This window comes from Oryctolagus cuniculus, chromosome 9, assembly GCF_051225735.1.
Source record: "Oryctolagus cuniculus isolate XC-2025 breed Fujian yellow rabbit chromosome 9, ASM5122573v1, whole genome shotgun sequence".
Taxonomy (NCBI): Eukaryota; Metazoa; Chordata; class Mammalia; order Lagomorpha; family Leporidae; genus Oryctolagus; species Oryctolagus cuniculus.
In genome coordinates this window covers 133,888,505-133,904,274 of record NC_142875.1, presented here as the reverse complement: position 1 = coordinate 133,904,274, position 15,770 = coordinate 133,888,505, and the positions used below count along the sequence as shown (strand labels likewise).

Sequence of the window (15,770 nt, the reverse complement as noted above, 5' to 3'; positions counted from 1 at the left end):
TCCTGTACCTGGCAGTGCAGATCAAACTGGCACTCCCTGTGTGTTCTAAGTGTCCACATACACCAAGTGCATGATAGCATCTCGGCTCTTCAGAAACCTAATTGGAAAGGCAGCTACCTGGCTCTGCGAACAACGAGATCAAAGGAAATGAAGATGACTCTGGGGGTCTCTACAAGGCAGGACTGTATTTTCACGGCTTCATATCACAGCCAACATAACACTTAGGGATTTATTTTTCTTTCCAATAAAATCTACAAGTTGCAAGGATTTTTAGGATTCCTCTTTCCACATTAAAACATCCACACACAGTGTATTACCTGTATTGCCAGTCCTGAAAAAAAAAAAATGCCATCACTGTTTGAAATTCATATACAAAATTTATATTGAACTGCAAAAGCTTAATTTTCCTTTCTAAATGCTAGCACAAGTCTTAAAGAACTGCTATGTTATGAGCCTCCATTTTAGAAATATTTTGGGAAATAATTGCACCATTACATATAAATGAGAAGTAAAACTTAATGGCTTATAAGAATATCTTAAAAAGCTAAGGTTAACATGGTCACTTTCAATTATTTAAAATATAAACTCAATTAAATTGAAGCATTTCTGATATTCCAAAAGCAGGTATCTTTAGTTTGAACATAAAATCCAATTTATTTCAATGAAATAAATGATCATTTCCTCTACTCATTATGGAAAACATCTACCTATAAATTAATATGCATAATGTGTATATACATCAGTGATTAAATATCCCTATGAAAAGATCAGAATTTTCTGTGGATGTGACTAAATTTCCAAGAAATATGTTCATAAATAAATGGATTTGGGCTGGCGCCGCGGCTCAATAGGCTAATCCACCGCCTGTGGTGCCGGCACTCCAGGTTCTAGTCCCGGTCGGGGTGCCGGATTCTGTCCCGGTTGTCCCTCTTCCAGTCCAGCTCTCTGCTGTGGCCCGGGAGTGCAGTGGAGGATGCTCCAATCCCTTGGGCCCTGCACCCGCATGGGAGACCAGGAGAAGCACCTGGCTCCTGGCTTTGGATCAGCACAGTGCACTGGCCGCAGCACGCCAGCCGAAGTGGCCATTGTGGGGTGAACCAATGGAAAAGGAAGACCTTTCTCTCTCTCTCTCTCTCTGTCCACTCTGTCAAAAATAAAAAAAAATACATAAATAAGAAAATAAAAGAAAAAAAAATGGATTTACTCTTCAGAAGTTGGTAATCTGTCAGACCAAAAATAAAAAGTAAATGTAGCTAATTTTTAAAAAAAGGATCTGCTTCATTTAACCATTTATCTACTCTGCTAGGATGTACAAAGCAGAAACACGCACATAAGTACTTTTTCGAAAAGTCACGCTTCCCTGAAATTACACTTTCCGATCTGTCGTTATCTTAGGCGCAATCACTGCAAGACTCTGGAAGGTGATGGAATCAGCCGTGTGCAGGCTGCTATGCCAATGAAAATCTGATCAGAACAAACATACACCAAAGGAGTTTCGCAATTTAGAAATCTGAAAAAGGACTGTGTTGTATCACGAAATAAGCAGTTATTTATTAATTTGCTGTACCAGCCTGTTATGAAAAATGCTTTCATTTCAGTAACTAAAAGCACCAAATTGGTTTTACTTTGATTTAATATACTTCCCACGTGAATGTTAAATTTTATAATTAACTAGGTATAAATCATGTGGATTACTGTTTCTTTAAAAATAAATCCGCCACCCATTTTAACACAGAACCATTTTATTTAAAGTAAAAATGTTAATTCTTAAGCTTCCCTATGACACATCCTTACCTTTCGGAGATTAACTGAACTATTTACTAAGCCTGCAATATGGCATCAAGGGATTACCTCACGACAGTCCAGGGAAGGGAGGAGCGGCCTGGAGTTGCTAAGAGCTGCAAGGCTGCTGTCTCACCTGGGAGTTGATTACTGTGCTCCATTTCATACACTTAGTCTGCTCCCGTATGCAAAATCAGACAGCTGAAACACACTCACCTGCCTGCCACACATGCAGTTAATGGTTACTTCCCTTCACAACACAACACAGCCGTGAGCTTACCGAACCCTGGTGGACCCACACCCTGACTCCATGTCCCGCTGCCGCACAGTAAGCAACCACACAACAGGCATGCAACTGTGCTGTTCACAGAAGACACTTGGCGTCACAAGCTTTGCACAAGGCACTGTGAACTAACCAACTCCACGACACAGCTGGCAGACTTGCTTTCCTATGCTTTGTTAACTTCCTCACTCTCATCCCTCCTAGATGACAGGCATGTCTGTGGCAGCTCTTACTAAGTTAAATCACTCACTTACTCTTCAATAAAATACCGGCATTTCTGTTTCAAGTCCCCACGGCTTCTGGGCACCCAGTTCTCTGAGTACTGACTTGATATCACAAAAGGAGAATTCTACACTTGATCTCATGTGGCATATTGTAGTCAAAGAGCAGAAACAATACAAATGTACTAGAAAATGCCTTAAGGCCATATATATAAAGTTTATAGGAAACACAATTGAGTGTTTTTGTTTAGACTTGGGTCCTATCCCCGAGATCTCTCTCCCAGTCCCTGCTTCCTCCTCCAACTGACACTTTCCTAGCTAGTATGGTCTATTTTGGAACTTTATATAAAAGATAATATACAGAAAAAACCTTTTGTGTCCAGCTTCTTTCTTTCATCATTGTGTTAGTGAGCTCAGCCATGCTGTGGGAGCTGGCAGGAGTCCACCTTGTCTCACTATGCATTCCTCTCGAAACCATTGGGCATCAGATGGACACTAGCTGGAAGCTCACTGGGAGGCATGTTAGCATGAGGTGCCAAAATGGGTTATTAACTAATAAGAGATGATCTCAGCTGTGCAAGTACAGATTTTAAAACTTTTAATAAGCTGTTTTTAGCAGATCAGTGCCAGAAACTTTAACTTTATTTACATTTCCTGATCTAGTATCAGTTTCAAGGATTCAGTAGATTCATCTGACTCAGATATGAATAGACAGTTACTTGTTTCACATAAAGGTAGGCAACAATACACAACATTAATAGCAGGATGTTTGACTTTGTCACCAACAAAAAGCAGATATTTATGTCACAGCTGCTGCAGATACCTCAAACTCTCTATCTGTCCACACTTGCCATGCCTTTTTCTAGCAATGAAATCTCCACCATGTGTTCTTGATATTTAACGCAATACTAAAATAGTACACCCAACTGTATCACAACCTGGTTTGGAAAGCCTCCATAATCATATTCAAATCTAAGAGGTCGTCTTTAAATACCACTGAAAGAAATGTGGGTACAAGAGACAGAGGGGTCACTGCCAAGAGCCATGGGAGGGAAAAAGGAGGTTTTCAATCATTCACCAATAAGACCAGGTCAAGCTCATAAGAAAAAAAATGAGTGTTTCTCAGGAATGAGGGACACTGGGAGACAAGAGATTAAAAAACTGCCAAGGACTGGCTAGGATGAATGAAGAAAAATCTAATGGAATCAAGAGACATGAAGCAGCACAAAGTATGCACAAGTTCTGAGTCCATAATAGGGGAAAGCAACGCAGGTTCTGAGAGCTGAGGGCACAACAGAAAAAACCCATTGCACATCACCACAGACACACAAGTGGCAATGAAAAGAAATGGAACTGATCAGTTTTTACAACAGGCTCATTCATTGACTTTCCATCACCTGCCACCATCCGTCATGGTTACCTCAACTGCCATCATCAGCAATTTCAACCTCCATCTAAATAGGCTGGCACTGTGGTGCAGTGGGTTAAGTCACTTCTTAGGATGCTGTCATCCCAATGAAGTGCCAAGCTTGAGTCCTGGCTGCTTTGCTTCCAATCCAACTCCCTGTCAATGCACTTGTGAAGGCAGCAGATGATGGCCCAAGTACTTGAGACACAGCTACACATGTGGAAGACCAGGATGAACTTCCTGGCTCTGACCTTTCACATGGTCCAGTCCTGGCTGTTGTAGCTATTTGGGGAGTGAACCTGACTCCTCAGCTGGCCACAACGGCTAGAGCTGCGCTAATCCAAAGCCAGGAGCTTCTTCCGGGTCTCCTATGCAGGTGCAGAGGCCCAAGGGCCATAACAGAGAGCTGGGTCAAAAGTATAGCCGTCAGGACTTGAACAGGTGCCCTTATGGGATTCCAGCAGCACAGATGGTGGCTTACCCACTACACCTTAGCTCTGGTCCCAGAAAATTGTTTTAAGTATCTGTGAAATGCAATATTCAAAATTCCTAATGGGGTACTGTCCTAGGTGAGGATGGGGGTGGTACTGGGGAAATGGAGGAGATATCCTAGAATATTAATTTCTGTTTAAAGATTTATTTATTTATTTGAAAGGCAGAGTTACAGAGAGGCAGAGGCAGAGGCAGAAAGGTCCTCTATCCGCTGGTTCACTCTCCAGATGGCCACAATGGCTGGAACTGTGCCTATCCGAAGCCAGGAGCCATGCACTTCCTCCTGCTCTCCCATGTGGTGCAGGGGGCCCAAGGACTTGGGCTATCTTCTACTGCTTTCTCAGGCCATAGCCGAGAGCTAGATTAAAAGTGGAGAAGCCAGGACTCAAACCAGCACCTATATGGGATGCTGGCACTTCAGGGGGTGGCTTTACCCACTACACCACAGTGCCGGCCCCAGAATATTAATTTAAGGGCTGTTGTGGCATGGTGAGTAAAGCTGCCACCTGCAATGCTAGGATCCTATATGGGCACTAGTTCAAGTCCTGGCTGCTCCACTTCTGATCTAGCTCCCTAAGGTGCATGGAAAAATGATGGAGGATGGCCAAGTGCCAGGGCACCTGTATCCACATTGGAGACCTAGAAAAGCCTCCTGGATCCTGGCTTTGGCTTGGCCCACACTGTCGCCATTTGGGGAGTGACTCAATGAATGAAAGATCTTTCTGTCTCTCTGTCTCTGCCTCTTCTGTAACTCTTCCTTTAAAGTAAATAAAAAATAAATATTAAAAAAGCTTTAAGAAAGTTTTAATCAAATTTATGATTAGAAATATAGTCTGTTAGTTAACTGGAAAGAAATGACATGCAGGACAGTAATAATTAAGTCTGCCCACTCTGAAATATGATGGACCTCTACAGATTTTCATCTTAAACCACTTGAGATCAACTCTAACCTGAGTTGTACAGCCCAGACCAACTTTGAACTCTAAGTAGTTTTAAGATTAAATGATAGGGGCTAGTTCTGTGGCAAAGCAGGTAAAGCCACTGCCTGCAGTGGCAGCATCCCATATGGACTCTGGTTCATGTCCCAGAGGCTCCTCTTCCTCTCCAGCTCTCTGCTATGGCCTGAGAAAGCAGTAGAAGATGGCCCAAAACCTCGGGCCCCTGCACCCATGTGGGAGACCTCGAAGAAGCTCCTGGCTCCCGGCATTGATGGTGCAGCACCAGCCATTGTGGCCAACTGGGGAGCGAACCAGAGGATAGATGACATTCTCTCCCTGTGTAAATCTTTCAAATAAATCTTTTCAGAAAAAGAATTAAATTATATATATATATATATATATATAAAAGTTAAAAAAAAAAAACCCTGACAAAGAAACAAGTATCTGTGCAATGTGTATACAATACCACAACCCAGGTCCTTGCTGCTCACAATGGGTACACACAGAAGTCAACATTCTCCAAACTCTCTTAGGCCCATCAAGGACTCTAGGGGAAACAGAAAAAGTTGGGGCCGGTGCTATGGCACAGCGGGTTAACACCCTGGCCTGAAGCGCCAGCATCCCATGTGGGCACTCCACTTCCTGTCCAGCTCTCTGCTATGGCCTGGGAAAGCAGTAGAAGATGGCCCAGGACTTTGGGCCCCTGCACCCACATGGGAGACCTGGAAGAAGCTCCTGGCTCCGGATTGGTGCAGCTCCGGCCGCTGCAGCCAACTGTTAACTACTGGATCAAAGCCCCCCCCCCCCCTCCTCTCTGTGCAACTGTGACTTTCTAGTAAAATAAATCTTTAAAATAAAAACAAAACAAAACAAAAGGAAATAGAGAAAGTTCACAGAAAAAAATGTATCAGAAGAAAATCTACGCATGCATTTCAAAAACACGTGCACCAAAACACACAGACTCTTCCAAGTCTTCTCATATAAATCAAGCTCCAACTACACGCTTGGCACTAGCAGTGCTGGGAACACTTAAGCAGAGCATCGAGTTTCTTAGAAAAAAGGCCTGGCCCAACACTCCCAGTCCTCAGTCACAGAGCCACAGAGCCAAGCAGCAGGACAGCACCCCAGAAGCCAGCTGAGCTCCAGCCCCCAGGCCCCTCACATAGTGGCCAGACCGCTGATCACTCAAAAACACACCTGTCACACCCTAACCGGCGATGCTAACATGACCATGCTCTAGGTAAAGAGACAGACATCTTTTCGACAAGTAAAGCCAATCAGGGCCAATGTTTGATGCAGCAATTAAGACGCCAACTGGGACATCTTATGGGTTCAAATCACAGCTCTACTCCAATTCCAGACTCCTGCTAATGTGAACCCTTGGAGGCACCAGGTGACAGCTCATGTGACTGGGTCCTAGCCACCAACATAGGAGTCCCTAGAGAAGGACTACTGTGGCCCACGTGGGAACTGAATCAGCAGACAGGAATGATCTTTCCCTCTCTTTAGAATAAAAAAAAACTTTTTACATAGCCTATTTTTACAGTAAACAGGTGGCAGATGATGGTGGAAGAGGTTGCTCGAATACTTAACTGATGAGCCGATCCTAATAAAACCTAAAACTTTCTTCACAAATTACATTCAACACAAACTCTTCACTTCAAAACTTTGAACAAGAAATACAAAACAAATTCTCCACTTAAATAAAATGCTGCCATTTATTTTCAAACTTTTGGGTTTATTTTAGGGAATAAGCTCGATCTATTTTTAACCTCGAGTAGTAAACTCCTGGAACTTGAAGAATTGTTAGCACACCTAGCTTGGCTGTCACTTAGACAATCTACGTGTGGGAGTAACTTACGCCAGGGTGACTGCGAGGAGGTACCCGTTCTCTTGGGAGTCTCTCATAGTCATAGCGTCCTTCAGACCACATCTCATCTCTTCTGTAACCCACTGCAGAAAGAAGGAAGCCAAGAATTACGGGTTTGACATGACGAGGAACGGAGAAGACAAGAAGATGATTGCCTTCCAACAAATATTTTCCAGAACCCTTGAGGGGGAAAAACCCAAGTGACCAAAAGGAAGCCAGATTTTCAGGCACTGCTTCTTCCACACAATGCTGGGATTCTCTTTAATAAAAAAATAACCAGCCGGCACAGCGGCTCACTAGGCTAATCCTCCGCCTGCGGCACCAGCACTCAGGGTTCAAGTCCCGGTTGGGATGTCGGTTCTGTCCTGGTTGCTCGTCTTCCAGTCCAGCTCTCTGCTGTGGCCCGCGAGGGCAGTGGAGGATGGCCCAAGTGCTTGGGCCCTGCACCCACATGAGAGACCAGGAGGAAGCACCTGGCTCCTGGCTTTGGATGGGCATAGCGCCCGCTGTAGCGGCCATTTGAGGAGTGAATCAACAGAATGAAGACCTTTCTCTCTGTTTCTCTAACTCTGCCTGTCAAAAATAATAATAATAATGCAGAGTTCCACTTTGCATTTTTCAAGGTTATTGTTTTAAAGCTTAAAAAATTGTTTTACAAATTATGGAATTATCACAAATATGTACTTCTTCATGCTCATGCACTGAAAACAAAAGATCCATTTTAACAGACTATCTAAAAGGCTGACCAACAAAACTAAAACTCCTATTTCCTCGTGAATGGTCTGCTTGACTTCAGTGTTTTGCTTTTGTACATCTTTAATGCTACGTCTCCTCTCCGTATGTTCAATGAAATAGCTTCAACTGAAAAATGTGTTCAATGGACAACCATACAGAAAGAGACTCAACAAACCATGAAATGACAGCCATCCCCAACACAAGCCACTCTTGATCTTGGTTTACATGCTTTCAATTTACCTTAATGCAAAGACACCCTCATAAACTCTGAAATGAAAATGTGTCAGCACTTTTCAGATATGGCTTGCAGAGCCAGAGGAAAGTATTTGCCTTCCATGGAAGTGAGGAAGGCTTCCTACTCCGAGAGCTGATGCACCGTGGGTAGAATGCAGACACAGTGAGTGCAGAGTTCCGCATGCAAAGACAGAACAAACAGAAATGAGCACAAGAGAAGGCAATGAGCAACCAGAGACTGGGGTCAGGCACAGGAACCCAGGCCACAAGTCAGTAAAGGACTCAACATGGTGAGCCCGGCCAGTCGAGTTCCCCAGCATCTCTGACCCTTATCATTGGGATGACAGCATGACATGGTTAAGGTCACTTTATCTACAATATTAAGAGTGCTGGCGGGGCCAGTGCTGTGGCATAATGGGTAAAGCCGTCACCTGCAGTGCTAGCATCCCGTATGGGTGCTGGTTCAAGTCCTGGCTGCTCCAGTTTCAATCCAGCTCCCTGCCAATGCACCCTACTGGCCAGTATTATTGGGAGAGGGGAGCTGAGGGGAATTCCAGGTCTGGGGCAGAAGGTAACCACCACTTCCAGGTAATCCCAGACCCACTGAAGCCCACCTGGCCATCATAAATTCCCTAAAGAGCAGGGCATCTTGGAGCAATCAAAGAATGGTCACAAGCTGCCCCTGCCTTGCTCCTTGCTCTGTGCCCTGTAATAAACACCTACTTTCTACCATCACCTGATGGCAGGACTGGTTTCTGCATGTGGGCAAGCAACCCAGGGTTTAAGAGTGCTACATCAACACTTCTAACTAGTTTGGGGTGTAACTGGGTAACACGGCTCTAACTTCATGTTCCAGTCCAGGCTATTCCACTTCTTTATTTTTATTTATTATTTTAACTTATTTTTTATTTTTCGACATGCAGATTTAGACAGTGAGAGAGACAGACAGAAAGGTCTTCCTTCCGTTGGTTCACCCCCCAAATGGCCGCTGTGGCCAGCACACTGCACCCATCCCAAGCCAGGAGCCAGGCGCTTCCTCTTGGTCTCCCATGTGGGTGTAGCACCCAAGCACTTGGGCCATCCTCCACTGCACTCCCAGGCCACAGCAGAGAGCTGGACTGGAAGAGGAGCAACCGGGATAGAAATCCGACACCCCAACTAGGACTAGAACCCGGGGTGCCAGTGCCACAGGCAGAGGGTTAGCCTATTGAGCCGCGACGCCGGCCCAGTCTGTTCCACTTCTGATCCAGCTCTCTTCTAGTGTACCTGAAAAAGCAGGGGAGAATGGCCCAAGGCCTTGGGCCCCTGCAACCACAAGGGAGACCCAGAAAAAGCTCCTGGGTCCTGGCTTCCACCTAGCCCAGTCCAGGCCACTGCACACATTTGAGGGGAGTTAACCAGCAGATTAAAGACCTCTCTCTCTGTCCCTCCTTCTCTAACTCTGTCTTTCAAATACATAAATAAATCTTTTTTAAAAAAATCTATAACAGATAATATATATAAAAGGTCATATGCAACCTTGTACTGTTACTGAAACAATACAGAATGCATGTTGTATATCTGAAACTTTAACGTATGAAACAAAGAATACTAGGCTGTTGATAAGATGGACCTGCCAACTACAGCCTGAACTAAGGTAAGAGCGGGGCCAGCACTGTGGCATAGTGGGCTAAGCCTGTGCCTGTGGTGCCACTTCCTATTCAGCTGCTCCTCTTTCGATCCAGCTCTCTGCTTATGGCCTGGGAAAGCAGTGGAAGATGGCCCAAGTGCTTGGGCCCCTGCATCCATGTGGGAAACCTGGAAGAAGCTCCTGGCTCCTGTTTTCAGATCTGCTCAGCTCTGGCTGTTACAGCCATTTGGGGAGTGAACCAGTAGATGGAAGACCTCTCTGTCTCTTCCCTCTCTCTCTGTTACTCTGCCTCTCAAATAAATAAATAAAAATTTTCAAATAGAAAAAGATAGCAGTATAGGGAATGGGTGATTACAATCAAGTACTATAGAATTATTAGTGTAGAGAAGAAACTAACAAAACTTTAAATTCAACTAGCACCTTGTGATGGACACACTGGAAACCATTATTACTTAGTGGAATAAGCCAGTTCCAGAAAGACAGATATCAAATGATTTCCCTGATCTGAGGTAACTAAGAGTACCTAAAATGCAATGTATTAGAGTGAAATGGACATTCTGAGATCTGATGATTGTTTGTATAGCCCTTGTTACTCTTTTACTTAGTATAGAGTTAACTATAAGATCATTAAGTAAACTGAAAATAGATCTTCATAAAAATTTAGAGTGGGATTATGGGCAAAAGGAGGAAGAAGGGTGGGAACATGGGTGAAATGGCGGTAGGGGAAAGGTATCACTATGTTCCTAAATCTGTATACATGAAATACATGAAACTTAGACAATTAAATTTAAAAAATAGCACCTTGTAATTTTCACGAACTTTAAAACAGCAGCCTTCTGAACAGCAGCACATTTACAACATCGCCCAGACTTAGGAAACTAATCCATCCCACAACCAACTAGCTTGACTGACACAGATACTGACTCCCAGTGTCGAACCACGCTATTTGGCATGCCAGCGCTCAAGTAAGTCCCCTCAAGTTAGCAGAGTCTCGTGAGCACCCCAGTTAAATTCTCGATCCCCACGATATCCACTCTGAAGAATACAACAGGAGGACCCTCCACATAATTACGCAAAGGACAGAACTGGAAGCCAAGGTGGAGAAGGCAAGCTCCATCTGGAAGCATGCTGTAACAGGTTCCAACTCAGAAAAACCAACTACCCCAAGGTGAGGCAGTTAATTCCATAAAGGAGCCTTCCGCATAGCATTCCACTGAGTGGCCTAGCCATTGTCATGTTAACGTCAACTGGGAGAGCAGGGAGGTCTTTCTTGGTTCAGCAAAGAGGTCAGGAGATCTACAAAACAAAGCTGTCCATCACACCATTCACATTTGGAATCCAAAGTCCTTTGGACAGGGCTGTTTCTTCTCCCATTTTATACAGCTGTAAGGGTACTCTGCATTTGGTTTGTTCAGCTTCCATTAAATACACTCAGGATAAAGAGCTTTCTCTCCTCCCCAACCATTCCTTTCACTTTCTAAACTCACCCATCAACTCTGATAGCCAGCCACAGCTAGTGGCAAAAAAAAAAAAAAAGCCACATTTAAGTTCTTGGTCCCCTGCCATCCATGGGGGAGACTTGGATGGACTTATGAGCTCCTGGCTTTGGCCTGGCCCAGCTCAAGGGCCATTTGCCAAGTGAAGGAACAGATGGATGATCTCTGTCTCTCCCTCTACCACTCTGTTGCTCAAATGAGTCTCTAAAAATAAAATATTAGATAATTTACAATTAATGCATGTTACTGACCCTCCTGAGAAACGTGCTGTATGAAAAGGAGTACCTCTAGGGTGCTCATTGCTATGCAGCCCACAGAACTGGCACAGAGTGTATGCTGAACATTCAGCGGGAAGGGGCTGGTGTCAGGGCCTAGTGGGTTAAGCTGCCGCCTGCATCCTATATGGGAGCAGGTCTATGTCCTGGCTGCTCCACTTCCCATCCAGCTCCCTGCTAACTGCCTAAGTGTTTGGGCCCATTACCCATGTGGGAGGTCTGGAATAAGCTCCTGGCTCCCGATTTTGGTGAGGGCCAACCCTGGCTGTTGGGGCCATCTAGGGAGTAAACCAGGGGATGGAAGATCTCTCTCTGCAATTCAAATAAATAAACAGATCTTCAAATAAATAAATAAAAACACATCAATATTGAAAAGATGTTCCCTCTACATAAATGACTCTCATCTCCATTTCCATCTCCTTCCAGAAGCAATGCTCAGACACCCCCAACTCAGCAGCTCTTCAGGATCTCAGGTCACTCTGTCCCCTTTCCTCTCTGTTTTGGTGAGTGATAACAGGTACTCAAAGGCCCAACTTGGAAATCTTTGTCATTAAAAAATCCCACTTTCCACCTTTGTTTACTAAATCCAGTTATTTCTACCACTTCCGTAACACACTTCTTTGTTCACACTGTAGTTTATCCCCTGCACTTGCAATGGCAAGACAGCTCCCTGCCTTCTGGTGTCACTTTACCCACCCTGTCCCCAGGGCAGACAACAGCCCGCATCCATTCCACTAAAACACTGCTGAAGAACTCACACACTCCCCACAGCCCCACTTGGCTGTGGCTTTGAACTTCAACCCTAACCCCTTCTCCAACAGTCACCAGGCCCTCCAATCCTATCAAACCACTCATCTCCCCCAAAGTGAGCGACTGTTTCTCAACACCCAGTGTTAGCACAAACCTCCCTCTCCCTGGAACACCTGTCTTCTCCTCTACACTCTTCAAGACCACATGGCAGCTCTTACATTCTCCACAAGTTCCTCTCTCTGGAACCCCTCAAGACACTCTATTATGGCCGACTATATAATACCAGATTCTGTTTACTCTTCCCTTTCCCAGCCTCCTAATTTGAATTCCACCACGAAGAAAACTAAGCTGCTTGGGCTTAGCAGAGTAAAAGTAGTCACTAAATACTAGCCACATATATACAACCGGGTGGGGTGGGGAGTGTCACTGTGGCACAGCAGGTAAAACTGCTGTCTGCAGCACTCCCAGCCCATGTGAGTGCCAGTCCAAGCCCTGGCTGCCCCACTTCCGATCCAGCTTCCTACTAACGCACCTGGGAAAGCAGTGGCAGATGGCCCAAGTCCTTGGGCCCCTGTACCTATGTGGCAGACTTGGATGAGGTTCCTGGCTTCGGCCTGGCCCAGACCTGGCTATTGCAACCAGCTGGGGAATGAACTACTGGATGGAAGATCTGTCTCTCCCTCCAATTCTGATTTTCAAATAAATAAATAAATACAGATTGTTCACCTGACCACTTTCCTGTAGGAGTTTGTACCTATCATTCATAAAACTTCTCCCGACACTGGAAGCACGTCACTTTTACGCAAACGGTACCTGGACAATCTCTTAGCTCCAGCATGCAGGAGTGGGAAAATATTCTTCTACCAAGGGCCTCTGGACATTCTTAACATTCACGGGTCACATAAAATAGTCAACTTAAAAAATTGGCCTGCTACAGTTTTGCTGAATTTGGCGTCTCACTTGCCAAATATATGGCCCACAAGCCAAACGTTCTGCACCCCTAATAGCAATTTCTATTCCTGGCTGCACATGAGAACCATGTAAGGAGCTTTATAAAATAACACCACCGAGGCCCTGCCCACTGACATTCCTCAACAATCGGCACAGGGTGGGATCCTGACACCTTTTAAAAATCTTAACCTCATCTCAAGCAAGCAAGATCAATTGATCTACAAAGTAGGCTGGGAGCCAGCACTGTTAAGTTGCAGAGTGCAACACTGGCATGTCATATGAGCTACGAGCCTGGTTTGAGTCCTGGCTGCTCCTCTGCAGGTCCAGCTCCCTGCTAATGTGCCCGATAAAGCAGAGTAAGATGGCCAAAATGCCTGGGTCCCTAGCACCCACGAGGGAGACCTACATGCAATTCCAGCCCTGGCTGTTGTGGCTATCTGAGAGTGAACCAGCAAGAAGATCCCTCCCTCTCTCTCTCTCTCTCTCTCTCTTAGGTAACTATTTTTTTTTTCAAGTAAGTAAATCTTTAAAAAATATGTAAATAAAAGCATGCTAAGAATATTCCTGACATCCTGAAATGAAACATTTACAATTTTAAGGGATAATTTGAATGTAAGAACTATGGGGCACTTTATTTAGTGGAAAATGTTTAAAATTCCAGCCAATTAAATCAAAAATTTATTTTAGAGTACAGTTTGCATCTTTGGGAAAAAACATTAGCATGGATATCAACTTAAAAGGTCAAAACACAGCTAACACCTGTTAGAATTCAGCACTGTTCTGAGCTCAGTGAGAGAAAAACATAGGCAGTGGTGTTAAGAAAGCTAAGAAAACGTTAACAGAATCTTCAAGTGTGGATGGATGGTAGTGAACACCAAGATCCAAGAAGAGCTAAAGGCAAGGAGGAGGACATGAAGTGTGTGACAAAGCAGATGGGCCTGGAATATTTACACAGGGGCTTGAGCACTCAGTGCCTCTCCAGTGAGCAAGAACTCGGCAACAGACTTCCAAAACACTGAATCGCTTTACCCACAGAACAGCAAAGAAGGAGGCGACAGCATCTCTCACTTTGCAGACTAAAACAGTGCCTCTGAAAGCTTACATTCCAGAGTCTAATGAAGCAGGGAGCAGACTGATGCCTGCACAACTTTGAAGACCCAACCCCACCATTATCAAAAGGGGCAAGAACACTGATCAAGGGCATTAAGTGACACACACACACACACAATGCTAGATGAGCTCCTTGTAGGTTTTTGAAATAAGATGAGGCAGAAAAGCGCCATTTCATATAAACCTGGCGGTACCCAAGATGGATTCGAGAAGGGACTGGAGGGGCAGTGAGGGCTTCCACGGTGTCCCACGTAACTCGGCATTTTTAAAGGAGACCTGAACGCTCTGCAAGACTTGTCAATGCTGTAAGGAGACTGGTTTTCCAGCTTCCTGCTAATGCGCACCAGGGGAAGCAGCAGATAACGGCTCAAGTACTTGGGACCCTGCCACCCAAGCAGGAGACCCAGACTGCGTTTGTGGCTCCTGGCTTCGGCCTGGCCCAGCCTCGGCTGTTGCAGACATTTGGGAAGTGAACCAGCAGGTGGAAGATCTGTCTCTGTCTCTCCGTCTCTCTGCCTTTCAAATAAAATGAAAATAAAAACATTTAAAATAGTATTTATTAGATTATTGACTATCCACTGTCAATGATCAACTGAAATTACATAAGTAGACAAAAATGCCCAATGTTTGCTTACGTATAATATTTACAAACTGATCTTATTTCGTATCTGCTCTTAACTGGCCAGCTTCCCCCAAATGCTTTCCCCCCATTCCATTCCCCCAAAAATCACTCAAATAATTGTCAATACCTATTCATAATGAGAACTTTTCCTGATCAAGAGTCCTAATAATTTACTAATCCTAATAATACCCAAATTCCCAATCCTCCACAAGCCTATCATATCACCTAATCCTGTTCATGCAAATCTCTCACAGTGGCCCAAAGGACCACACCCCGCCCTGGAGCGGTTCCCTTCCCAACAGGAATACCTCTTCCTATCTTATTCAACCTCAGCTTCCCCTCAAGGATTCTGCCTCCTCCCAAAACCTATGGTTCTCCACAAAGTCCAATATCTGAACACGGCCTGAGGGGCACAGGTTACTTGTGTTTGGTTACTTTTTTAAAAGTGTGCTCAAGGGGCTGGTGCTGTGGTGTAGTGGGTAAAGCCGCTGCCTGCACTGCCAGCATCCCACAGGGGTGCCGGTTTGAGTCCCGGCTGTTCCTCTTCGATCCAGCTCTCTGCTATGGCGTGGGAAAGCAAGTCCTCGGGGTCCCTGCCACCACGTGAGAGATCGCAAAGAAGCTCCTAGCTCCTGGTTCCCGATCGGCGCAGCTCCGCCCATTGCAGCCATTTGGGGAGTAAACCAGCGGATGGAAGACCTCTCTCTCTCTGCAACTCCGCCTTTCAAATAAATAACTGTGCTCAAAATTTCCAAACATTTTATATTTGACATTTTAAAACTGTTAGGTATCACTTAAAGATTCTATGTTCAGCTTTAAAAAAAAAAGTTGTTCCGACATGAAAACTGGTATCATGCTCTCAGGAATCCAGAATGGGCTGTGGTGGAGTAGCACGGACTTCTACCCCAGGGTCTCACACATTCATTACTGTTAACTACCTGCTCTCTGAGAGCAAATCTTCAACACTGCAACT

General features: G+C 44.8%; 1 protein-coding gene across 50 annotated transcripts in view; it reads right to left on the bottom strand.

The window, feature by feature from the left end:
• Positions 1-15,770, bottom strand: part of PPHLN1 (periphilin 1) — a 105,022-nt gene that overhangs the window by 87,878 nt on the left and 1,374 nt on the right. For 25 of the 50 annotated variants that reach the window (XM_051850946.3, XM_070049674.2, XM_089304031.1 and 22 more), the window contains exon 2: positions 6,986-7,077. In XM_051850946.3, the coding sequence (XP_051706906.1) occupies positions 6,986-7,057 (72 nt within the window). In that variant the 5' untranslated portion in view covers positions 7,058-7,077. Of the gene's footprint in view, positions 1-8; positions 124-6,985; positions 7,078-14,519; positions 14,692-15,770 lie in introns of those variants that run through there. The other 25 variants (XM_051850942.3, XM_051850947.3, XM_051850943.3 and 22 more) reach the window with 5 other exon arrangements.